The following is a 27,654-nucleotide window of genomic DNA, read 5'->3' on the forward strand; positions in this document are numbered from 1 at the left end:
CCTTCAGGACTGGACAGGCTAGCAGAGCAGACATGAACTGGATGTTTCACTTATTGTGTGGGCAAAGGCGCATTAAGGACTGTCTGTACCATTATTAAACCAGTGATGTAAAAGTACAAGTTAGAGGAATGAAGTCATTGACGTGACGTACTAGTTATTATCCTAGTTAAGAAAGTAAAAAAAAGTCGCTAACCTCAAGCGTTAGCTCAGCGGGCTAAAGGAAAGGCTAGTGTGACAGTACAAATGGCTAGCTGAATGTCTCTCCTTGCTGCGGTCTGTGTGTGTAATTCTATGTGTATTTGCAGTCTATAGTGTCCATGTTGTCACACAGTTATCTGGGTTTGAATGGTATAAGCTAACGTTAGCTTAGCACAACAACAACAACACGACTGTGGAAAATCAGCTGACAGCAGCTAGCTGCTGCCAAGGAGACCAGAGGGATGGATCAACTGAAAGTCAAGGACCGAATCCTGGAAAACTTATCTTTGTCCGTCAAGAAGGTAAGTCACTTAGACAGAACGTTCATCTAATGACATCTATACATTCACGATAGAAAGAGCTGTCATGGATTGTCTTTTTTTGTTTGCCAAAAGAAAGAGGGCAACTTCCAAGTCAAGTAAAATGGGGGGGGGTGCTCAACTACATGAGTCCTGTCTGTGCTATTTCGTGGTCCCTAGTGGGGGGAAAAAACGAAACAAGTTTAGTAAATAACAATGTATTTACACAAGTGTTCTTTTCAGCAGCTTCTAGCGTTTCGATCGCCTCTATTTTGAGTTGTGTTGGAACAATGGGGAACAGGGTGGCACCATGCCACCGCGTTGACCCACTGCGGCATCATGTGTTGTGTAAAAATGCTTTCAATGCTGGATTATAGAGCAATGAGGGTTAACAGTTAGGTAACAGACCAACTAACTAATTGATATGAGAGTTGGAGGGGTATTTATTTTTTAAAGTTGTCTGCGTCTATGCACTGGTATTGAATGTTGATCCAAGGCTACTGCATAACCAGACTGACAGCATAGCTCTTTCTTAGCTTTCTGTGTCACTTGGGACTGTCATTATCACAAACCTGTTTGTTTGTGCTGATATGTAGGATACAAATCCTATACTATCCTGCATAGTCCAGGCTGTGTCCATGAGGCTAGATCTCTTAAATATGTCCACTTCCTACAGCAGTCACATGATGATCAGGTGATTGAATTAGGAAGTGCTCCCCTTTCCCATGTGTTTAATGTATATTGAGTTTTTTTTAAAGAGAGTTTAGCATTAAACATTGCCTTCTTTCTCAACAAATAAATCAGAAGGTTTGACCTTTAACATCTTCCCTTTGATGAAAAATAGAGTTTAATAGGAAACTGTGCACATGCACATTAACATGAACTAGAATCCCACACACCTTTAACAAAGCCTATACTGTTTGCCTCAGACAAACATCCTTCAGTCATGTGGAGTTCTTAACATAGGATACAACAAGTCCCCTGACTTCCCTCTGTGTGTGGGAAGCTATTGCCATACTTTCACTTTGGTTCTTTGTAGCAGGATAAGGTATGTTTGGATAACCCTAAATGTATCCTGTAGCTACTGTGAAGTTACCCCCTAACCCCCGCTGCTAGATTAATTTCACTGTTCTAGCATTCTTAATATTCCATTAGTGTGTCCCCAAACCCTGAAAACAAATACTGTAAATGCCATAGTAATAAATGTGTCATAATGTTTTGAGAAATGTGTAAATATGGAACTTATTTACAAATACACAGGCCTCTGCTTTAGAAAAACATTGCCTCATATTCATCATTCGTCAATTAGCCAAAACGCTTTACTTTTGTAAAATATAAAAAATAAAAATAATATTTACCCTGACAACTTGATTTTTTTTTTTATCAAGAAGGTCCTCATAAAACATGACATTTCTTATGTTTAGAATGAAAACCAATTCTAGCTGAAATAATGTCCACTGTCTTTATGTAGTTGCAGAGCTACTTTGCAGCCTGCGAAGATGAGACTCCAGCCATTCGGAATCATGACCGTGTCCTGCAGCGGCTGTGTGAACATCTGGACCACGCTCTCCTTTATGGGTAAGAAACACGACCATCTCTGTTTGTCTCGAGAAGATCTGATATACGTACAGTATATATATAACCAACATTTTGCTGCTTGTAACCTATATGAGTAAAGTGACAAATAAATCCCTCTTGATTATTGTTATGATAAGTTCAGCTTTTGTGTATGGCTGCACAGTGTTCTGTGAACACTGAATTATGCTCATCATAGCAAGTTCAGTGTTAACTCGACTCAGTGGAGGTGCTTCTTTGCCACAGCTAAAACATGAACTAAGCTGTTACGGAATTGTGAACGTGAAATAACAGGGTTATAGACAATTTCCCTAGATGGTTTTATTCTGAAGAAGTTTCCCTGGTGAAAATGTTTACATTACTGCAAACTGCACTAGAGTCCTAGCTGTGTAAAAGAATGGGGACAGGTTTGGAGCCACAGCTAAAACAGCCATTTAGTACGAGTGTGACTTGAGGTTTCTAGTGAAATACAGAAGGGCCTGTGGTCCATCTCCTATGTCTTTGGGCCACATAAGCTTTTCATTACCAACTGTGTTTCTGTTTTGCAGACTGCAGGATATCTCCTCTGGCTACTGGGTCCTTGTACTGCATTTCACCAGGAGAGAGGCCATCCGACAGATTGACGAGCTCCAGCACATAGCAACCAACCTCGGTCGAAGTGAGAGTCCGTGCCATTAGACCCCCTTCACATAACAAGGACAGCGTTAACATAGTACTACCCTCCGTAATGCATAGCACTAAAACCAGCACTCTGCTCACAGGTCAACCAATTTGAACCCGACCCTGTTTGCACTGACCTTTCAAAGTGCAACCAGTGACTTTACTGTGTGATGTAGCGGCGAGAAATAGAAATCTGATCATAATGAATGAGAAACTTATTTTATGTCTCTGATTTCACATAAATATACTACACATAAACATCATACCACAACCATGCAGAAATAAGTTATGCTTGGGGCAATGTCAGTATTCAGATGGCGGGGCTACCAGGATTAATTATGACAGTGTCAGTACTAAGATCGGGCTACCAGGTTTAATGAATATGACGGGGCCTTTTTGATTGTTTACTTTAATTGTGTACTGTTTGGGTCCTGGGAAAGTTGTTTATTCTCCTGGTATCTACTTATAATCATGCTCATCATAAGTGTCGGCGGTACCCGGATGCTTGTCATGTGTAGAGGGGGTGTTTACTCCCACACATGCATACACTTTGAGTGTTTATGGTTTCTGGGTTCAGCACTGCAACTTTAGTGGTGAACCATCTCACCAAGGCAATCATATAGCATAGCCTCTGTCCTGATTTAACTGACATAGCGGTCTAAATGGCACATTTTAATGTTTAACTTATCTTGTGTAACAGCTTGAATGCTACTGTAGTTGCTTTGTTTCGGGATTATGGAAGTTATGTTCTTTGTCCTATTTATAAAGCAGTATGCTTGCTTGGCATGGTTCTGACCAACTTCAACAGTCAAAAAGGGGAAAATACTCAAAATCTTAATCTATCAGTTAAATACAATGAAAATGTTTTTCTCTATTCGCATAGGTCGTGCATGGTTATACCTGGCATTGAGCGAGAGCTCCTTAGAAAGCTATCTTCGCCTCTTCCAAGAGAACCAAGGATTGCTACAGAAGTATTATTTCAAGTGAGTGTTATTTGCAGACTTCCATCTCCCATTTCTACAGGGAAAACATGTTCAACACATATCAAACTGAATGTTTCCGTTTCCCCTCCAGAAATGCACTGGTCTGCAGTCACGACCACCTCACTCTCTTCCTTACTCTGGTGTCTGGCTTGGAGTTCATTCGATTTAACCTGGAGCTGGTTAGTACACCGTTCCATTGCAATAATCCAACAGGTAAAACATTTTGGAAGGATGCCTCTAACTGCCTGTTGATTTCCTGCCGGCTCAGGACGTGCCGTATTTGGACGTGGCCCCCTACATGCCAGAGTACTACAAGCCCCATAACCTGCTGGACTTTGAGGAGAGACTACCGAGCTCCGACAGCCTTTCTCTGCACTCCTTCACCTCCCTCACCTCCACCAACCTGGAGTGGGACGACAGCGCTATAGCCCCCTCCAGCGAAGGTAAGGAGCGCTACGTTTCTCTTCCGTTTTCTCTTTGGTTTTCTCAGCAGTGTTTCGCCCTGAAATATCGTGAAAGTAGTGGTGAGCATTTTCAGTTTCTGTTTCAGTATCAGATTCGCGGTGTGCCACGGTTTAACGTGACTCTTATAGAGCGCCTAAGTTTTTAGTCCTGAAACCCAGAAACAAGACATTTTTGCACTTCCGCTGTTGGTTTTTGGAATAGAATGGGTTTTTGTTAAGATGCCTGAAATAAGTTCTGTGGTTAAAACAAGTATTAAGTGAATGTTTTACTTTTGTTCTATGACATAAATTACATCAGAGCTTGTGAATTTGTAAGCTTTGACGTGTCTTAAAAAGGCAGTTGCTAACAGGTGGCTAAATGAGACTGCAGAGGTTGCCCAGGATATCACAATGTCATCATGCGACCATGGTTTAGTTAGTTTATAGCCTAATGATAGCTCTTTTACTTGTGTCGATTGCATTGACGCTTCAAAAATCATAAAGTTGTGATCATTATGAACAGTATCTATCTTTGTTTGCGAACATTATCTTGCTGAACAAAACATGTAAGCATCATCTTTGTTTTGCCACAGAGCCTATTTTCAGAAATAACCAAAAACCCAATGCAAAAATCTTTTTTGTTAAGGCAACCAGGAAGATCTAACTTATTCCTTCCACCTACAAAAAGATATTTTGAGACCATTATGCTATGACAAATTGGTAATGGTAATATCATCGATCTGCTGAATGAATGTGGGAGAAACACTGCTGCTCAGGTTTCTTCCACTTAATTGCCCGGGCAGATTCTACTCAAGTCACTCAAACACAAGCACTCTCCACTGTGTGACGCCATTGCATGGTAACGTCAAGGTAGAGTATTTAGCTAGGGGTTGGGTCAATTCTGGCAGACCCTCGTAACTCACTGATAGAAGGGAATTTTATTAAAGGGAGTGCCATACATGCATGCAGCATTTGGACGTCAGAATGGCATATTAGTGTAAATGGAAATAGAGAAGCTGTAGGCCTAGGCCACCCATTGGGGGGTGAGGCTAGTGCTCTGTGTGAAAGCTCTTCCCACCACTATCCACAAATCATTGAGTCGCCTTCCCATTTTAGTTCCCTTCTGTCTGTCTTCTGTTGTGTTTTCATGTGTATCATTCATACAGTATGTTACATTTTATTTTTATGATTTTGTGCCATTGTCTGTCTCTCTCTCTCTCTCTCTCTCTCTCCCCCCCTCTTTCTTACAACTCATCTTTCCTTCTCTAATAGAGTCTTATCCCTCCTTTTTTGTAGATTATGATTTCGGTGACATCTTCCCCGTGTTGCAGTCAATGCCAAGTGCAGACTGGGAAGGTGGGACATTGGTTATCCCTTCCCTGCCCTCTCGCTCCCTCCCATTCGCCCTTTCTTCCTAGTCTTCCACCCATGGTGTCATGCATGTCCGTCTCGCAGGTTGTGCTGAACGCTTGCTACTAGCTTGAAATGTGACTCTCAGATGGTAACAAGGACGGGATATACTGTACATCAAAGCTGCTCATGTTGCATAGCACATATAAACTGATCTTTAATATGCAATGCATGTGTGAATATGTTTTCCTCAGCTTACTAATGATGCAATTTATTATTTTGAAATTCTAATCTGGATATTTATCAGAGAAGCATGTTTTCTGCCTTTTTTAAAAAGAGATAATATATCTATCCAAAGTCCCTGGCAGGCAAAGCATTCTCGGTTCTCAATATTTGCTTCCGTTTTCCAGGTCAGACATCAGACTCACTTAAAAAAAATAGGTTAATTTTGTTCAACTTTATTCAGATGTGGTCAAACTCTATTATTATTGAATTTCTTTCTCAAAGGAACAATACTGAATTGTAAAAGATCATCCCCATTTTGATTTTGTAGATGGCACTGTAGCACCCATGTCTGATACAGATGTTCTATCTCTAAAGATTGACTTAAACCCACTTAAAAGCTTAAACCCAATCCAGGGAATCCAGGGCACAACATGAAAAAGTCTTCATTCTGTATCATATATGAGTATTTAACTTCATGAAAATAACTTAGCAAAATAACTGTGCCATATTATCTTACCTTACGACCTTATTAAGTCAAGATAAATTGCAGTAGCTTTTTTCCCCCTCTTTTAATATGACCAAAAAGTGTCATATCATAATGACTGCTAGCCTGGGGAAGGAGCACGAATGTACTGTTCTTTTCACTGGTGAATTCAACGTTAAAGGGTGTCAGCCATGCTATGCAACTTCTCTCTTTCTCACGTGGGTGAGGATCCTAATTCTCACTCTGCATACTTGTGTGACGCAGCTGGTACTCACTCTGCATGGTGTCTGTCTGTCTCCAGTGTAGCATTTTGTCTTTCCTTCTGCCTGGTGTGTACTGGTGGAGAGATGTGTGGCACAGGTCGAGGTTCAGCCGAACTCCTCTTGCTTAAGTCTTTCTGGGAATAGTGACAATAATAATGGTACTAATAGCTGAATTTGTGACGCTTCTATTATGCTGTGGCATCTGTTAGCATGCACTAAGCGGCTGTGCGGTTTGACCAAGGCCTATGCCACTTCAAAGAAAGCAACTTCCTGTGTGCCTGTCTCTAATGCAGTGGTTCTCAAAGTGGGGTCCGGGGGGTGGTTCCAGGGGGTCCCCAGCAAAATTTGTTAATACAGCATCACAATCATTTTAACCACTTGATCCATATTTTATATGTTGGCTATTCAAAAATGGCAGATATAAAAATAACTTGTTTTTTTTTAACACAAATCTTCTCTTCCGGGGGTCCCTGACACAAAACATTTTCAGATGGGGGTCCATGGCCAAATACATATAAATTTGGGGGTCCTTGACACGAAAACGTTTGAGAACCACTGCTCTAAGGCATCCTGCTGTATGCCATAAATATGCCACCAGCCCTAACAACTATGTAAGCATTTAAGGCCGAGTGAGCACTGCTTAAACCCAGTTTCTTGTATGCTGCCGTAGAGGGTGACCTCACAGACCCGTCCAGCTGTCCACGCTCCAGTGGGTCGGACCCCCAGACGGTTGTCTGCGACTCAGCGGCCCATCGGGCCGGCGCAGCATCTGCCACTGTTGTGATGGTGAAGATGGCTCCACCACACAGCCCCACGTTCAGGCACAACCCTTTCAATGAGGAATCGGACACCAATACCAACACCTCAGCCGACGTCACGCCCGTCCACGTGGCCAGTCGCTATGACGCGGTCACCACCGGAGACGACACGGAGAGTAACAGCAACGAGCTCGAGGTCATCAGGTATATGTTCCCTCGTCATCACAACACCTCACCGGTTAAGTAGTAAAATTTGTGTCATACCAGCAGTTTTTATATCACAATATCCAAGTGAGTTAAGAGGGTTAACTTTCATTGGCCAAGTACATTTGAAAATACCCAGAATTTGTCATTTAAACCACCCTAACTGCTAGGAGCAGTGGGTAGCTACCGAACAGCACCCAGGGAGCTGTTAAGGGTTCAGTACCTCGTCAAGGACACGTCAATATGACGCCGGGAGGAGCGGGGTTCGAACCAGGAACCTTGAGAGTCGTTTACAGGATGTTCGCAACTTAAGCGCTATTTTCTGTCTCTGTCAAGTTTATATTATCTTGACAGGAACTACGTTATTCAAGTGTTCTCAGCTATTTTTCTATGTTGAAATTTGACATTCCTATTTGACATTCCTATTTAAATGGAATTATCTAATGTGATATATTGAATATAATATAAACCGGGGAACATCAGCTGATGACTGTTTTTCCAGGCTGGCCAGACGAAGAAAACCAGCCAAGAAGCGGCGTGGGAAGGGCTCCACTGACTCCATCGGCAGCATCAGCAACTCTGCCTCTTCTGAACAGATGGGAGCAGAAAACGGTCTCCAGATCCCAGAGGACGGCTCGGGACCAGGGGAGGAAGACGAGAACTTAAGCTGTTCTCTGACTGACACCAGGGCAGCCACGGTGAGGAGGAGAAGCAGGAGGGGAACGCTGGAGGCGACGGAGGATGGCGATGAAGAAGAGGCAGGCGCCCTCCTGCGGCTCCCGCAGATGACGGACACCTCCATGGACAGCGTGGGCCAGCCGCTGCGCGACGTCATGGACCGCCTCAACGGGGCTCTGGACAGTGGGGAGGCATGGGACCATCTAGGTGAGGAGGAGGAGGAGAGAAGCAGAGAACTTGCATCCGCGTCCTTGGACGGCAACCAGGGCTCCCTGACGTCCATCCAGCAGCCCTTTCGAGAGGATCGGGGGGCCGAGCCACCTGACCCAGTACCCAGCCCCAATCTCCTGCAGACCTCTCCCGCCTCGACGGACTTCTACTGCTTTACCCCCCACAGTCCAGACCCTGATTCCAAGAGTGGTGGCCACCATGATCCTGCAGGGCATTGCCAGCCGCAGACTCTTTCTGGTGGCCATGAAGATGAGGGAGAGACAGAAGCGCCAGAGGAACACAAGCCCACCATGAAGGAGGCAGATGAAGCCGAGGAGACAGTGGAGCAGAGCGAGAGGGAGGAGCTTGCGAAGGCAGCTTGCGAAACAGAGGAGCAGCCTCTGGAGGAGACGCTCAGTCCAACAGAGCGCACTCATCCCGCAGAGTTCCAGTAAGTCATTAATAGAAAATCACAGAATTGCACCACGTATCTTCAGGATTTCAGTCAGAAATGGATATGTTGTGATAAACTGTGGATGTTTCAGAGTGGACAACAATCACAAGCTGCTTCTGATGATTCATGTGTTCAGAGAGAACGAGGAGCAGCTCTTCAAGGTACACACTGTGGTCACCTCTCCATTTGCATTCATAATGAGCCGCCCGCCCCATAACAATTGCCAAAAAATGAAAACCCAACGTTTTATAAATGGAAAAAATAGCAGATCTGTCACGATATCACATATTGTGAGCTTGTAGATCAGCTATTTTTGCTAGTTATTGTATGACGAAGTATATAGGGCTTAAGTGGTTAAAGTGATAAAGTATTGATCATTTATGTGTCAGGTTTCATGCTCTAGTCTTATTTACACTACAATCCTTTTTTTTACCACCACTCACCTGGACTGCAACACAATTAAAAAAAAATTTATGAAACAAAAAATGTGTGGAGAAGAGAAAAGTGCTATTATCGTGAATATAATAACTTACATGCTATACACACATTTTGTGAATTATTGTTTATTATTAATTATTTTGTAATATATTCAAATTTCCTGGAGACGTCGGTTGTAAACGATTGATTAATGAATCTGAAACTAGCTGATAGTTTAACTGGTTATTTGATGTTATTGTGTCTCCAGATGGTTCGGTTGAGTACAGGCCACATGGAGGGAGACCTGCAGCCTCTTTTCCTGCTGCTGACTGACTGTTACATTTACCTGCTCAGGAAGGGTAAGTGGCCAGTAGACCGAGGATTTGGGGTCATACACTAGTGTTCATTGTCACTAGGCTGACCGGCTGAGAGGTGACTACTGTATGTTTTTGTGTGTGTGTGTGTGTGTGTGTGTCTGTGTGACTTTGTGACTTTGTGACTTTGTGACTGTCCAGAGCTAATCTTGAACACTGCTGGACCGATCGGTGTGAAACTTTGGGTTAGGCTCCATTTGGTTACATTAGTACACTCAGTTATATTAACACAGATTTTACTGTGTAGTTTGAAGTAATATCAATACAAGCATTATTTGCAGTATGGTCGTACAAGCCACTCATATAAGTTTATTTAGCAAATCCATTCTGGTGCTAAAGAATGTCTAATCTGATTCATGCTCATTTTATTCTGGACAACCCGAGTAGACACCACCTAATATAATTTAATCAAGCATTAAGCTAAATCCAGATGATAACATCCTTACTGTAAGTCCTCACTGTCAGAGCTACACAACTGGATTAAGCTCATGCTGTTGAGAATGATGTGCATTGTGATAACTTGTCTTCTCTCTACTGTTCATTCTAGGTGCTGCAGAGAAGCCCTACACCGTGGAGGAGGCTGTGTCTTATAATGAACTTGACTATGTCTCTGTAAGTCAATTTATTCTGCGTGCTCTGTGAGCTTGGTATTTCATAGCCATATTTCTTTTTATAAGGCTGCATTAACGTTAGAATGTGAAGCCAAGTTTATTTGTATAGTATATTTCACATGTAAAGGCAATTCAAAGTACTTTACAAAAGGCATAAAAGGGCATTTAAAGAGAAATGGAATAGAAGAATCAAACTAAATAAATGTCAATAAAAGAGGCATAAAAGAATAAACGTCAAACTGCAATTATAGTTGTACTTTCTTGCAATTATAGTTGTACTTTCTTATTAAGTTGCCTTATTCTGTTCAGCCACCCACATGTGGAACATAATGTTCAGATATGGATACCATTACATAACTAATTAATTAGTTGCCGGCATAGGGAGTAGGAGAGGTGCTCTCACATGCCCTATTTACCTGTACAGTTGATCTGTTCACATTCTTGGCGGAATAGTCGACTACAGTACTTGCTACTTAAGGGAGATATGATTGTAAGCATGCGAGACTAGGCATTTGGTGATGAGAATTATGAATAGCATCCATCCATCTGCAGGCTGGCAGACAGGCTGTTACTTAATCCGTTGAAATAAAAAAGGGGAGAACGAATGTTTTTTCTGCTGAGGAAACCGCTATGAAAGCGACCATTTACAGGCAGAATAATAATGTGATATGATCATCATTCATCATCACAGGGATGCAGGGGTTAAAGGAGAATACCGGACAAATTAAGTGTTGTCTTTGATGTCTCGTTACTCACCGACCGACGTGAAAAGTGGCGTTCTTTTTTTCCATAGATTCCCGTGTCGTCATTTTTTTTTCATTTAAACCCCCTCCGTTGTCAGAATGGGAGCGCGTGGGTTAGGGAGATTCGTCTATTATAACCGAGGCAAAGTTGTTTTTCTCTCTAGCCTACTGCTAGTCATTGTGGAGTCTCATGATAGTCAAACATGCGTTGAAATTTCCTGCGAGGCCACCGTTAACACATTCCATGCCAGAGTTTAATCTCATAATGTACTCACCAGTGCCAGCGTTTTATTGTTGTTTTTTAGTTTTTTTCATGTCGCCACAGACCTCGCTAAATAAGTTAAAAGTGCGCGTTCATTTGGTTCTAAACACACAGCGGATCCGTGAGAAACGGCCAGCGAAAACAGTTTCCAAATCCGTGCCGCCATCTTGAAGATACAGCCGATCAACGGTAAACAGTGATCAGCGAGGAGAAAAACAACAACCGAGAAAATCGAGTTTTAAACAGGATCCCAGACAGGAAGCGGATACGATCGAAAAAACCGGAACCCGAATAATTCCGTTTCCGACCGGAAACCGGAAACGGAAATGGATAAAAAAATCCATCCAGAACCTGGCAACTCGTGTTGCCAGGTTCTGGAAACAAGCAACCAGTGTTAACTCGTAAGGAGACATCAAAGACAACACTTAATTTGTCCGGTATTCTCCTTTAACAGAGGTGGACGTGCTGGTTCTCCTGCAGCCTAAAATCTCCTCATGTCACATATCTTGGAACATCAAAGCTCGTTCTTTTTTTAAACGGCCACTTAATTAAAGTTAAAGTTCAGCTATGCAGTGGTGCACTCTCTCTCTCTTAAAGCATGCTTGCTCTATCCAACAAAGAAGTGAAGTCACGGTCCCTTACTTTATATAAAACATATGGTCGCTCTACCAATACTCAACAATATCTCTCTCTCTCTCTCGCTCTCTCTCTCCGCATGTTTTTACATGAACAGAGGAGTGTTCAACATTGTAACACTTCTCTGTTCATTTAAAATAAACTAATATTGAATACAAATCGCACTCAGAATAAGCAAGCAATATCATGATGCTGCCGGCAGTGTTCACACTTGCTTTCCGCAAAGACTCAAATACTATGCCGACACATTGCCCGCATATTTTAGATAGTTGAATGAGGCTTTAATGTGATATTATTACTGGTTTTGTGTTACCAAAATACTTCTACATGAAGGTTAAAGTAAACTAGATATTTTCAAGGACCTTTCACTTTCATCGATTTTCCTAAATGAATATACAGTATATACTATATATCATGGCCTGAATGTCGGCACGAAATTGTGGGAATTACGCATACGGTAATTGAATTGATTCTTGGGAATGTAGCACTTACAATGCAGGCGATATCGGCACATATTTACAGCAATGTCAACAATATAATCAGCCAACATGAATGCGGGAGTGGATGGCCGCTGGCTGTATAGACGGACCGTCCATCTATCATGCACTCAGCAGCCCTCTCTCTCCCTTTCTGCAAAGTGTCTGTGTCTGCCATAAGACTACAAGCCCCCCTCCTCCTCCGCTATTTATACTTACTGTTTTCCTCTCTTCCAGGTGGGCCTTGACCAGCAGACAATGACGCTGGTGTGCACAAACAGGCGACGACAGTTCTTGTTGGACACATCGGATGCTTCACTCACTGTGTGAGTGTACCTCCAATCACCAGTCAGACGCTATCACCTGTCCCACTTTGCAAAGCATGCTGCTCTTGCCAATTCGCAACCAGTAGATGTGTGTTTTGTATTAAGTCAGGCTTGGAGAACGGCATTTCTCCACGTTTGTGTCCACTCTCGTCTTTATCCTCTCAGACTTGAGCCTGAATTATACTTTGTACGATGGGGTCGCTTGACGAAAATATCCTGTCATAGTAATTAAGTATTACTTTAGGTCTATTAACTCTCTTTGTATTTTGTTTTCTGTATTTTTATTCGCCTACGCCATCATTAAGTTGGCTCCTGGCAGCCCTGAAGTCAGCCATGGTGAAGGGCTGTCGCGAGCCTCCCTACCCCTCTGTCCTGACCGATGCCACCATGGAGAAAATGGCCCTCACCAAGTTTGTCTCCCAGGAATGTCACTGTGAGGTACAGACCTGAATAATTTGTCCATTCTCATGTTTGGGTTACTCACATAAGACCCCAGCTTTTGACTGATTTGTCAAATGAGGCGTCAAGCGAATCTTGGTTCTCTTCTAGGTGTCAGAGGTGTCTATCCGCCTGTACTCACTGATCCACTGGGAGGACCCCATGGACATGGCCCGGTCCCCACAAGCCTGTCCTCCAGGCTCAGTGGTGTCTTGTCATGCCAAGGAAGGTGCTCTGCTCTACAAGGCTGGTACCACCTACCTGGGTAAAGAGCAGTGGAAGAGCTGCTACCTCATCCTCAGGTACTGGTTGTCTCCGCCAGGCCGATCCACGGACACCCCTGTACGTCCGTGTGTCAGTCTGTGTGTGTCCGTCTGAGCTTCTTTTTTGTTTTACTTGGTCTGCTCTTTTTTCCCTCTACACCTATACATCTTTGCCACAACGCCTCGCAGTGCGAGGCTTTGTGATCTTGTAGATCTGCTATTTTTGGCTAAAGTTCTCCTCGGAAAAGGGATGCTAGGGTTCAAGTGGTTAATGTAAAAAAAAAAATCATCACAAAGATTTTGTGGACCCCCTGCCGTAACTCTGAGGACCCTCTAGGGGTCCCGGACCCCTTGTTGAAGACCCCTGCTCTTCAGTCATGTGATCAAGACGGATCTGTCCGATTTTCCTATTCCATTCTGATTTCTGAAGTTTGCAGGATTGTCCCTTTTTGAACAAAATGCCTCAAAGCATGTCAGATTGCCGTGAAACTTTGCACGCACATTTAAATGCCACCCTCCATTTTTCAAATTGGCCTCATGGTGGCTCTAGAATAGGCTGAATCACGTTTTGGCCTTTAACTCTTGAACTGTAGCTCATACAATCAAAATTATTTTCCCCATGGATTCATAACACAACTCCCCAAATAGGCCACGTCCATTTCCACTGGACAATATTAACGCCATTTTGCGTTTTCTTTGCAAAACACAGTTTTTGCTACTACTTCTACCAATTTTGTCCAAACCTCACCCAAATTGGTACACCATATCTCTGTAGTCATGTGATCAAGATCACATTTTTCGGATTCCATTCCGATTGAAAACGATTGGCTTTTAAAGTTTGCAGGGGTAGCCTTTTTACACAGCATGCCACAATGTGGTATTTTCCACACACATGAAACTTTGCACGCACAATGACTGAATTCCAAACATTGCTAGCCCACAATAACCTACCTGGCCTGGCGGAGACCTGTACTCCGAGAAGCATTCTAGTTTATTATGTCCTTACTTTGTTGGTGACAGTAGGATGATATAAAATACGAATCTTTTGTCACAAGGCTGTCGTCAAATTAAACGTTTGCATCGCCATTTTGCAGCAAAGGGATTCTGTACCAGTACGCAGAAAGAACGGACGTGGTGCCACTTATGTCCATAACCATGGGGTAAGATTCACACACGAAACATTGGAAAGATAATTATAAATAAGAACCTGTTGGTTTAAAAAAAGAATTTAGACTACATTGGACTGATGATCAAACTGCCTCTGTACAAAAATGGTCAGTTCATTGCAAGATTAGACATTATTTTTACCCTTTTACTTCACCCCCACCCCATCCCCCATCAGAGGAGAACGCTGTGGAGGCTGTCGTCGTTCCAACAGTACAGAGCGTCCCCACGCTTTCCAGGTCATCCTGACGGAACGCCCCCCATTGGAGCTCAGTGCCAACAATGAACAGGACATGGCCGACTGGATGTTGCTGCTCTGCCAGTCTGTCTCCAAAGGGGTGAGAATATTCCTCCACAAATGTGTTACTATAAGTTGCTATAAGGTTTGACTTGATCATGTTGGTTGGTCGGCTCATTCACCATTTTGGTCTAAAAACAACAATTCTCGAAAACTACTGGTTGGATTACCATGGACCTTTCTGTGCAACTTCACGAGCCACAGAGGATGGCCCCTACATATTTTGGTGACCCCATGGCCTTTCCTGTAGTGACACCATTAGGTCAACATTCCCAATTGCACACAAGTTATCTCAACATCTGATTGACAGATTGCCATGAAACTTGCTGAGTTTAGTGGCCGCATGGCCTTTCCTCTAATGCAACCCTTTGGCCAATTTCCAGTTGGGTGTAAGGAGCAGCACTGGCCCTAGGGGCTGCTAGCCAGGCTTTTAGACTTTTAAGTCTTGTTTGCATTAGACTTTGGTTTTGAACCGTACACTGGCTGGGTTGTTGAAGGTAATTTTTTTAAGGCATTTCTGCGTGTTGTTAAATATTTATTTGGAGAGACAGGAATTTAGCTTTACAAAGTATTAATGGCATGTGGCACCAGCTCAGAATGTTGCAAGCATGTGGTCAGGTCAGCACAGCCAGTTGAGTTGAGAGGAAAGTGTTTCTTAAGAAGGGGACAAAGTTCATAAAATTATTTTCATGGTGAAATTTATTATTATTAAAACATTTTATATTGGCCCGGGCTGCTGGCCTTGTGGTCTGGGCACCTGCACCACCGTCAGGATCGAATCCCGATCCTGGCGACCTTCGCTGCGTGTCACTCCCGGTCTCTCTCTCCCCATTTCCTGTCTATATACTATCTATACTATACTACATTTTTTAATTTATTTTTTAACTTTCTTCCAGCAAACACTACACCTTTTGTTTTTGCTATCATTTACTTAAGGCTGTTCATTGACTTGTGGAGGAAGGGTAATTCTGTTATTGAACAACACACACCTGGGACAACACACACACCTAGGACCTGGACAAGCATAAACCTCAAATTCACCCCACAGGGAAAAAACTAACATGAAAACAATTGACAATGCCAGCAGTTTTTTACTCTGAACAACTGTATTCAAAGTGCAAGTCTAGCCTAAAAGTGTGATCATATTACACACAAGACTCACGGCACTCTGATGTACCGAGGCAATTTAATTTGTGCTTAAAGGGATATTTCACTTTCAAATAAAATAAACATTAAAAATAAATATTTTAAAAAAATGAAAAGTTATGGCAAAATCACGGCCCCCTCACACATTAGTAGGACACTCTAATGCGTGAGGGGGCCGTGATTTTTCCATTACTTTTTTCATTTATTTTTAATATATTTTTTAAATGTTTATTTTATTTGAAAGTGAAATATCCCTTTAAGTGTGGAATTGCATCCGCCACAGTGAATTGGCTTTAGTCACAGCCTTGCACAGAAATAAACAGGCATATTTCTAATGTCCAGAGGAAAGTCACCATCAGTTTAACCTCAGAAGAGGCTTGCTTTATCAGAAAGGAAGAGTAAGAAATTGACAGATTGGGCAGGGCCTTGGCAGAGCATTCCGTAAGGGGAGGGGCTCACCCAAGTGCACACATGAACTACTCAGGGAAACAAACATGGCGACTGCAGGACAAACAAAAGCTGTTGATGTGTGTTGGGTTTAGATGGATGTCTTTAAATTATGCTATTTTGTGCAGTGCACATACCTCAGGCAGTATTTTCATACATGTCTCTTCTATTTTTGCTGAATTAGAAAAATTACTCTATTTTGCTTCCCACCTGGTCAGAAAACACTCTACGTCACTACTTACCACTCAATCACAGTTTAGCCATGCCAGAGTGAGTTAGCTGCTCACTCAGTCTATCCACAGTTTCCAATGTGAGTTTCCCCCAGACTTCCATTTAGAGTGGAGTGAGATTTGAGGGCTGTCCATGCGTGACTTCTATCTGTTAGGTAGATAATCCCCTGATGCACAACGCCAGCTCTATGTCCTCCACCTGATTTCAGAAGTATTTTCGCCTTCATCTTGTCACACCTTGTTACTGCTGACCTTTTCATTCCAGGTGATCCCCCAGGGTGTGGCCCCCACACCGTGTATCCCCTGTTGCATGGTGGTGACGGACACCAAGTTGCTGACTTGTCATCAGGACTGCCAAACCAGCTTCTTCCGCTCGCTGGGTAGTACTGACATCTCCGATATCACTGCCGTGAGCCTAGAGGACAACAAGGAGTATTGTGTCATTGTGAGTGGGCAGGGGCCATGTTCGCAAGTACCTGGGATCTGTATTTTTGGGGGGAGACAATTCATCATGATAGCCTTCACCTTGTCCCTTACCTTTACCTTTTGTCTCTGTCCAGGAGTTTTCCATGGACAGGGCTCAGTTCCTGCCTCCCTGGGTGTTGTACTTCAGTGGCTGTGAGGAGAGAGATCGAATGCTGGAAGTGTTAGAGGCCACCTGGAAAGACATCTTCCAGGTAGGAACACACAGGAGGAATTTGTGAACAAATAGCATTCATACAGTATTGATAAACAATGTCTGAAACATGCAAGAACAAAGTTATGGAGGATAATTTCACACAAGAAGGTAATTAAATGGACTAGTAGGGATAATCAGTCCATAAATGTTGTGGCGGGTTGGAAGTTTGCTCAAAAGCTAGAGTCTAGGTGGTGCCTTCAAATATATAAGATAATATATAAATTTTACTATAAACACATTCCACGCCAGAGTTTAATATCATAATGTACTCACCAGTGCCAGCGATTTATTGTTGTTTTTTTCACGTCGCCACAGACCTCGCTAAATACCTTAAGATCGCGCGTTAAACTGTTTGTAGACACACAGGGTAGCTGTGTGAGTGGCCCAGAGAAGACCGTTTCGATCGGCGACATTCCATTTTGCAGTAGTCGCGGTTTATGTTAAACAGCGTTCAGCGAGGAGAAAAAAAACTCCGAGATAATTTAGAGCGGCGGCGGTTGGGAACGAAAATCTCCGGATACGGATATTTCCATATCCGGGTGTGCTACAATGAAATGTGTCACTGCGAGGGAGGCCTACAATGAAATGTGTCACTGCGAGAAAAAAAAAAGAAAAAATACCACTTCGCGTAGAACTACACGACTGGCACGCTGCGCAATTATTTAGGTTCGCGTAGAAGGAAAAATGGCTATAATAGCAATTTGAAAATGGACAGTTAAAGAAAACCCCAAATGGAAAAGTTTAAAGCTAGCTAGTTAATGATTAAAACAAAACTTTTACCAATCTATGTGTTAATACAATATAACTTGCACATCTGGAGGTGGTCTCACTACTCCTTGCATTGAAAAATGTAAACCCTGGTGTTGGGTGGAACACCTACTGGTTGACGATTTCAGTAAAGTCATTTGAAGCAGACGGCGCACAAATTGACACGAGATGTGTCACCACCATCTTTATTGTAGTTTGGACTTGGTAGCAATTACTTGCCTCTTAAGGTAGCTCTCCACCGCGTCGGCGTTGGAAAGCATCTGTTGCCGAAACTCTGCTGTTGAATGGGTGGTGGGTACACTGTTGGATCCGATTCGGAACTTGTAGGGAACCGTCTAAAGGCTTTCGACCGTCGGGTAGAAGCGGGCTGGCGGAGAGGATATGGAGCTCTCTGGTTGGCTGCCAGGGACCCTTTCTAAAATGTGGTACATTTATTTTGTCTGAATACAGCGCATATCCATGGTAAATTGATATGCAGTCAAAATGCAGATACAGCATGGGACTGTGCGCACGCGTGTGGCTTATAAATATCTTAAGCACTTACTACTGCTTTTCTTTAAGGCGAGAAAGATCTATAAAATCACTGAAGCAACCAGTGTTTTCTATAGGTTTCACTTGAGTTTTTTTTTTTACCATAGCAAACCGAGTGCTCATTCTCCAACTATTTCATGGGACAATGGATATACAGGGAGGATAGATTGACCATTTTATCAATAGAAAATTATGATAATGATGAAAGGTTGGATTAGGCTACTTTGTGGATGTGCAAGGCTGGTGTGGTAGCACTAGCTATTTATTATTTATTATATTATATTATATTGATAATAAGCCTAGTTGAAGCTAAATGATATGGCCGTGTGCGCATTGCGCTGCCGCAGGCACGCAATGTTTATTGTATTTAGCTATTACAATGGTTAAATACCGATAACCTTGTGCCCATGCCCTAAGCACCCTGCAGTGCAGTAGTTATCGTGTTTGTTGTTGAAAAAAACACCAAGCCATAGGCTATTTTTAGCACCATAGTAGCCGTCTGTCGGTGTCGGCTCTCAGGTGCATTCAACAACTTTTTTTCACACCTTCCAACCAACTGATCAACCGACTTCATTCGACTGCCAGTCGGTAGTAATCTGTAGTAGTCAGTTTGGTGGAGAGTACTAGTTAGAGAGAGAGAGACGACAGACAGACATAAAACCTGATAGTCAATGTCAGATGTTGAAAATTAGGGACAAACAAGGGATGAGATCCATAATGCACAAAAGGCGGTTTAAAACATGATCAGCATCTGCAGCACAATGGGAACAGCTTCTCCTAAATGAACAGCAAGACACTACTATGTGTCATTTGTGGAAAAGGGGCGGAATTTGTGGAAAAGGGCTGGGAGTTAATACGTTTTTACTTCATCTCACTACTTTTTGAATGCGTTTGTTTTATTTATTTATTATTCCCTTTTTGTTCTTGTTGACTTATTTTCTTTGTAATTCGATGGCTTGCGAAAGAGTTAACGTTTTTTTTTGTATTACACATTCGAAAAAAAACAACCAATTCAAATAATTTCTCCCTGACCACCCAGGTGAGACTCCCGCGCAAAGAAGTGCACGATCCATCAATGCAGAAGCGTTGCAGCGAGGCCCTGGCCCTGATGAGGAGCGCATGGCAGAGGGCCGACAGCCTGGCCCGAGGCCGAGCCCAGAGAGAGCCGTGGTGCTGATGGACAGGACCAGACTGAGTAAATTAAACACAAAAACGTAGCTAGATGGACATGGCGTTGGTATAGACAGATGAGAATAATTCAAAAAGTACGGAGAGATGAATATATGAAGATGGGGATTTTGCATTTCATCAGGACCTGCAGGCCTGGGAGTAGTACACAACACAGCTGATGCTGTTTTCTCATTCCGTTAATGAGCGGGGTGGCTCTCCTCAGCAGTAGGAGTTACATTACCATGTGATGCAGGTTTACAAGAGGAGTTTTTTTTAGGCCTTTTCCACCCTGTCAAGGACAACTCCTGATGGGAAATACTGATGGATGAGCAGATTACAGGAGGATCAATGATCGGGTTGTGGTGGCAGGGAAAATACTTTTCCTACACACGTCTGGTGTGTCTTCATTCTTGAGACTGAATTGAAAAGGTTTTATTTTCAATGAAGATGATTTTCAATTCATGCCATTTGGTTGTGTCTCAGTGAATACCTCCTGGCTCCATGACTCCCTCCATGACTCCCTCTTAAAAGGCAAACCATTATGAAACATATCAATTCTTGTTATTGATTATATTCTGAATCTGACGCATTGATTTCCATAGGTTAAAGGAATCCTCCTTTTGTATTTATGAGAAGAGGAAGACATGGTAGATGGTGGTGAGGTCTTTCGTTAATCATTTTACCTCTGGCTTCTATTAACACTTATTAAACTATATTAATGTAAAGCCATAGAGGAAGAAGTAAATTGAGATGATCAAATGTTCATGCACTCCTCACCTTGCACATGTTTGTGACGCTTAACTTTCCTCTTAGAAGTAACACGGGTGACTGAGGATCAAACTCTCACCTCTTGTTCTAAGAGAAGCTGCGGGCTTAAAGTTACAAGACATTCTTTCAAACCTGACCTGCACTACATTTGTGTACAGCGCTGTGCAGTATTAATGTATAATAATCATCATTGCTATTCGTGTGTATTATGATCAATTACTCCGTTTGGCTTGTAAAGATTAGTCTATCAGCACATACCTCACAAAAAGTATTGTTATTTGTCATTTATAGTTGTGTTTTGCTTGGGAGGACAAGGGTCTCTCAACATGGCCTGGTTATGAAGTGCACAGTAAAATAGGGATTTTGCTGTGTACTTGTATCTGGAGAATTCTACTAATTGCACTGTTAATGCACATGCTAATCTGTCAGCCATCTTGGTTCTTTACTATGTCAAGGCTGCCCAGTGTCCATTGGGTTGGGTGGATAAGAATCCTATCAAAACAATCTGAAGCCTGATTGCGTCGTACGATGTGTCGGGCACCAAAAATAGCTGATCTACAAGCTCACAACTTGTAGATTAGCTATTTTTGGATAAATCATCACAGACTTGCCTTGTTCTCCATTCTGATCTGCTGTGCACACATCAGTGGAGGAGGCTTCCAGCTCAGCTGAATGCCTTTTTTGGTTTTCAGTTGATTCTTTTAATGGTACCTTGTTACTCAGTTTGTCCAAATTCCATAAATTGTGCTGCATTTTGACTTTTAGAGTACAATGTGAACAATTAAGTCTTGTTCATTTCCTCTGCCATATCCATTCATGGGTGGTTACATTTTCTTTGAGCTTTTTTCTGGTGTATACGTCAATGGCAGTGTAGACTGTGTCATTGCATCTCTCGAGGAATGGTGGTTTAATGTGAAGAATTAATTAATGCCTGTGTGTCCCTTAAAGGAGAACTACCACTTGTATATGCATCTGGTTGCTATTCTGCCCTTGGCTGATGACGTCATAGATTTAGATTTTACAATAGAAAGTCATGGGAGCTGGCTACTCCACTAAAAGTCTCTCAATGTTAGTCTTGACTGAGAAGTATAGGACCATTTTGGGGTTTATAAAGAAACACTGTTGTTTGATTTAGACCAAGAGTAATGTATGTTCCTATATGACTATCATTAGATAGCCTTTAACAGCCATGCCTGTTACAATAGCTTCATGTGACAATATAAGAATCATAGTGTATCATGGGATATTTGGTCAAGGTTTGCACTTCATTATAATTTTACGATACAGCTGCGCCCAGATAAAGAATCTTTATATCTTACCTTCCAATGTAAATTGTTGATGATGCATAATCAGATTCATTGTCAAGAAAGTATGAGTAATATTACCGTAAACTGCTGCTGTGTGTATTACAATAGCCTGTCTGCTATTTTCAGTGGGAACGGTGGTATATAGCCATTAGCCACCACTTTAAGGTGAGTTTGACAATATTTCCTCTGTAATGTTTCTGACAGCCCAGTTACATTGTGGCCTTTTTGTCAACCTGAATTGAATTAAATATGACAAAGTGGACAGTTTTCTTTTTGTCCCAGTGTGGCCTTACACATTACAGTCTGGCTGCCTTTAATTGGAATGCTGACAAGTCAAAACACAAGCATGAGGCATACGTATGATTGTCTGCGAGTGTGAGACCTCTGTGTTCTGTCTGTCAAGTCTCATCACACTGATTTTAGTTTTAGAAATTTCAGGCATTGCTGAAAGCAATGCTGCCTGTTCTCACTTCTATTCTGCTCTTAAGTGAAGGTAATGATCTCAGGTTACAATGGTACATATTTCAAGACCCAACAACTTAATACACACCCTTGTTTTTGCTGTTACTGTTTAATTATTTAATTATTTTTTAACTTTTCCAGTTTGGTAATTCCAAATTATTTTAGGTGCAATGTTGGATGAAGTATTGTATGTAAAGTTTGGTTGAGAGCACACTGGAGAGTCAGTCGGAGAATTGTGGCCTGCTGTTGGAAAAGCCCTAATGGATATAATGTAGTTTTAAAATAAGTTTTTATGATAAAGTGATAAAGGATTCAAATTGCAACCTTTTCCCTAGTGGGTTATTAAAGGCAATAGCTGAAAGTACTTGAAATGTTTCTTGGGATTAGAAAGAATCTAAAATGTGGGGCCTATTAAGTGTATACATTATGTTGGAATTGTCCAGAATGAAAGCATGACATTGTGACCTGTGATTTCTATGTTGGGCATTGCTGGCCAATGATGGATGACATCTCTTGAGAGGCGCCTTTTGTTTTTATATACAATGTTATGCTTGGCTGTTCCTTTTTGTTTTAGTTTTTTATTTGATTTGTAAATAGTATAGGCTTAATCAATTGTAACATCTGCTCACACTAAGTCAAGCATGTCCAGAAGGTTTTTCTATTGTACATAATGGAGAATGTACAAATAAAACGTTTTTGAACAGACAATATGAATAAATTCAATATAAACCTTGGCTTCTGTGGTGATATATCTTAAAAGGTTATTTTAAACATGCTGCATTCACAGCAGTGACGAGCTACAAAACGATAAGCGTGGTCAGCTACTCTGCCACTGAGTGTAATGTACTGACTTCACAGACACATTCTTCTACTAGCAATAAAAAAAATCAGGTTCCCAAGACTCCCAAGGGTTTTCCTCAACTATTTCGTTGTGTGGGCAAACAGTCAACACAACTTCACAATCTACCTCTTCAATCAATATGACCATTATTTATGTTTATTCAGCTTTCAGCATGATCACAGATGTTTAAAAAGACCGGTGCCATTAAAAACACTGAATTATTTTGCTGATTACTATAAAATATGCCTTTATATAAAAATATGCTAATATATAAGTTATGCCTTTGGTTTCTGTCAGAGGGTGTAGAGACAGCTGGTATGACATCAATCCTGACCTTTTTGCTTCTAAGTAAACATCCCCATGTGATCGGTAACATTCAAGAAGCCTCATCCAGTAGTCTACGAAGGCAGTCAATATGCTTTTGTAAAAAACATGAATGCTTTCTACTCAAAGCCATGATGCTCCGAAAGATAAATCAAAATTGAACAGGGTTAGATTATTTTCTTACCATTTTCTAAGTTATATGTATTTAAGGGGGAAAACAATGAGATTCCTTGTTCACCAATACATTACATGCATTGTTTCCATTGTACAATTGTCATATTTGCCCATTTAAACCTGCACAGAGTAACACACCTTACATTTTACTGCATTCTGTCATGTCATGTGACTTTAACAGGTTGGATTTTATTGGCAATTTGAGTTGGTAAGTACAGCTGAGAATATTTACACTTGCCTTTCCCAGCATCATTCAAGACAAACAGGAATACAGGCCATTTATCGCACATAACATTTTACATATAAGGTTATTGAATTGACCTATGTTAACATCTAGTTGTTACCGGTGGTATTTTTTTTTGGTTTAAGCCGAGTTGTGTGTTCTACCACAGTGATTCTTAACTTTTCTACTTTAAGGACCCCACATTTGATATACACATTAGGCCCCATTTGAATAGATGTTTAACATTGGACCCCAATCGAAGAAAATGGTGTCATTAAGACATGTTTTGGTCCCATATGGTGGTCTGTCAGTTGGTGCAGAATTCCTTGAGTCTACTGTATGTAGGCCTACAGTAGAGATAAGATTGAAACTGATCCAAAATGTTAATTATTCTAGCCTTCTCTAGTTGTATATGCATGGTAGGGTCAACCAATGTTTGTTTTCTTTTTGGGTCCGATACCTATTACCAATATAAATCATTAGTAATCATAATGACGAAAGATTTTGGGACAGATTCATTTATGGTGAATCTGAAATGTTTTCAGCAAAACTTTGCAATAACAGAAACACCAACCACAAAGCTTCCGCTAATTGAACATATTTACCAACATTACACCTTCAGCTTTATATAAGAAATAAAGAACAAGCTCCCAGTATGTACACAAATTTGAATTGAAATAGCAAAAAAATACTGCAGCTGCCCAAAACAAATTTTCAAACATGGTTTGAAACATCAAAACACATAACAAAGATTAAGCTTTGATGCAAGCTGAGACATGCGATAAACATAATACAGCATTATAATGATTACACTGGTTAATGATTAAGCAGAACCTAAACAAATAAAGAATTAACCTTTGTGGGGCCTAAAATTAAATTGAAGACAACATGTATCAAATTAAATGGTCCCTTAACATTGGTACTGTAGTAGGGCATGTCCCTGGGACCGTCCCAACCCAAACCTCTGCCCCAAGCATTTACTAAACATGGCGTTAACACAGTGGTCATTCTGATGGCTGCACTCTAGACTAACTGATATGGCTGTCACTGACCCCAAGCATACTTTGGCTGCCTATCCTGAGAAATAAACAAGCATGAACAGTTTGGCAAAATATATACTTTTGTGTAATTGTCTAAAATGAAAAATAATCTCACTATCCCATATCACCTTTCCCAGTATACACAGATACTGTACAGCTACTGTTCAAATTATTCAAAAAGTCCCAAGTCCACGCTTTTAATATAGCCATCAAAGTAACTTAACAAAGATTTTAGCTAGTCAGCCCAATTTCAATGCAAAGTTAAGTGCTGCATTCTATTCATATGACATCTAAATTGTCACCAAAACTACAGACATGCAATAATTAAATAATATATTCAGTAACAGGTATGTTTCTTAGACATTTCCTCAATGTTATATAAACTGACTTTCCATAATACCTTTTTCTTTACAGTAAGTGAAATACAGTACTAGCACATTTGGAAATACAATGCAATATACAGTATGTGGCTTGTCAATTTTGGAAATCTGAGTGTCGGTGTGATACATACTGTAGCTATGTAACATAGTACATATAATACCTGTCTGTTTAACAAATGGAACAAAGAATATAGAGGTATCAACTTTCCTCTCGGTTCTTGACTCTGTTTAGGTCATTTATAGACACGCAGCCAACATCACTCAATGACTCTCTGTCACTAGTGGGTATGTTGTATACCATAATGCACAACTACAGTATTACTTGGATGAAACAACAATGGAACACAAATTTGTGTCCTGCTGGTGGCCATCTCTCTGAAATGTACAGTAGCTCACCAACTAGATGAGATGTAGAGCTCCTACACACACCTCCCTCACTTCTCTTTGAACTGCCATATTACACACACACACTCAAGGCCGTTTTTCAGGGTCCCCATTTTGAGTGACAAAAGTGCATTTAAAGGGCAAAACCACTTTGGTAGAGGTTTCGGTTGTGTAGTTACCTTGCCATGATGTAACTCCAAAGGTGGACAAGAAATCAAAAATAATTGCTCCATTGATTAGAAATTGATAATTCTAAATTTGCTCCTCATTGACTTACATTGTACCGTAAAACAGCTCTCAAAGTCACTCTTTAAGCACATAAACGAACACGAACAAATCTGATTCAGACAGTATAGAACATCAACAAACCCAGTACTGTTTTTTTATTTTTATAAAAATGTTAACTTCCTGCTGATTAAACTATTTGAAGATCCGGATCCGGATCCATTCCGGGTTTTCTTCTTAATAAAAATAGCAAAATCAACAGGAAGTTAACATTTTTATTAAAAAAACAAACAGTACTGGGTTTGGTGATGTTCTATATTGTCTGAATCAACTTTGTTTACGTTTGTTTACATGCTAAAAGAGTGATTTTGAGAGCTGTTTTACTGTACAATGTAAGTCAATGAGGAGCATATTTTGAATTATCAATTTCTAATCAATGGAGCAATTATTTTTGATTTATTGTCCACCTTTGGAGTTACATCATGGCAAGGTAACTACACAACCCAAACCTCTACCAAAGTGGTCTTGCCCTTTAACCAGTTTCAACCTGGCATCCCTGTTTTGGGCATGTCATTATAGGAGAACATTTACAGTTTCTACATTTTTCATTATTTCTCAAAAATAGTAGATTTACAAGCTCACAACGCATACCGGTGTAATAAGTTGAGAGCTTGTAGATTTTTGAAAAATCTTGAATAGGGCTTAAGTGGTTCAATGTTTTGCCCCTCAAAAGCTTTTCTTAGCAAACTTACTATGTTCTACCCACTGGTTATTTAAATTTGAGACAAAATGCTTTTGGTAAATGTTTTTACACTATACTCTTTTTTTGTTATTGCGGCACCAACTTAACCAATATGGGCTCATTCCCTCAATGTGCTCTCTGAGAATTAAACGTTAAATTAATCAATTTTAAAGCTATCAATGCAGTGATCAGTTTACAGTCAAACTATCAACACGTTTGCTGATGAGCCATGTCATGGCACTCCTAGCTATAACGTGCAGATTGTCATTAATACTAGCAACAATTAGCATGTTTTAGCTACAAATGCTGTGTTGTTGTCTTGGCATCTAAGTGTTGTCTTCCTGAGTGACGCAGACCTTCCTTGGTAACACTTTCAGAGGGAGGGACATGTAGGTCCCAAATATTGGAAAGAGTCTATCATAGAAATAGATCCTGAAGGTGTGTAGGTGTGTATATGAATCAAGATCAGAGAAGGACAGCTTTCCTTTGCGGCAGTCTAGCTGGACCCAGATCCTCCGGGCCTTCTGGTTTACTTTGAGATTAATGGACTCTGCTCCGAGTCCTGATGAGCTTGCTTTGTATTTACCATCGGTAAACTCTATAAACCAGAATCTACCCTGGAGCGTTCTCGGGTATCTCTGTTCTGACACACCGAGTGTCCAGTCTGTATGGTCACCAACCTCGACATCCCAGCTGCAAGTCCCTGAGTTAAAGCCCTCAGAACCTTGGACATAGCTATAATGGCACCTCTCTGGGTTGTCAGGAAGCTGCTGTGGTAAACCAAGTTTCACACAGGTCAGGTCTTCAGACAGGTTGAGTTTATCATGGGCAGTGTTTGGGTCCAGAATAACAGGAGTGTAAGAGACAATCTTCTTCATCTTGTCCCAGACTCTGAAGGTCAGGTTGCCCAGGTGTTTGGCCACATCCATCAGTGCTCCTGAGACTGGCCGTGGGTCCGGCAGCTCGTCTGTGAGCTGGATATTTTCCACTGTGGCCTTGTAGTTCTGCAGGAATGAAATGT

The 27,654-nt window shown here is 41.4% G+C and overlaps 1 protein-coding gene across 2 annotated transcripts; it reads left to right on the plus strand.

Moving 5' to 3' along the window:
* plekhm2 (pleckstrin homology domain containing, family M (with RUN domain) member 2) lies at nucleotides 1-23,034 on the plus strand. Of its 2 annotated transcripts, XM_080445659.1 has the most exons (20): nucleotides 1-500; nucleotides 1,969-2,075; nucleotides 2,621-2,730; nucleotides 3,616-3,715; nucleotides 3,807-3,894; nucleotides 3,984-4,158; nucleotides 5,455-5,514; nucleotides 7,151-7,442; nucleotides 7,945-8,781; nucleotides 8,876-8,945; nucleotides 9,470-9,560; nucleotides 10,123-10,187; nucleotides 12,541-12,629; nucleotides 12,935-13,067; nucleotides 13,179-13,369; nucleotides 14,425-14,490; nucleotides 14,673-14,832; nucleotides 16,881-17,060; nucleotides 17,176-17,292; nucleotides 19,633-23,034. In XM_080445659.1, the coding sequence occupies exons 1-20, from the start codon at nucleotides 441-443 to the stop codon at nucleotides 19,768-19,770; spliced, it is 3,129 nt and encodes a 1,042-aa protein (XP_080301785.1). In that variant the 5' UTR covers nucleotides 1-440; the 3' UTR covers nucleotides 19,771-23,034. The 2 variants fall into 2 exon arrangements, with proteins under 2 accessions (XP_080301785.1, XP_080301786.1); XM_080445660.1 differs by lacking the exon at nucleotides 5,455-5,514.
* Nucleotides 23,035-27,654: the final 4,620 nt, after the last annotated feature.

This window comes from Gymnoscopelus braueri, assembly GCF_963280865.1.
Source record: "Gymnoscopelus braueri genome assembly, chromosome: 12".
NCBI lineage: Eukaryota > Metazoa > Chordata > Actinopteri > Myctophiformes > Myctophidae > Gymnoscopelus > Gymnoscopelus braueri.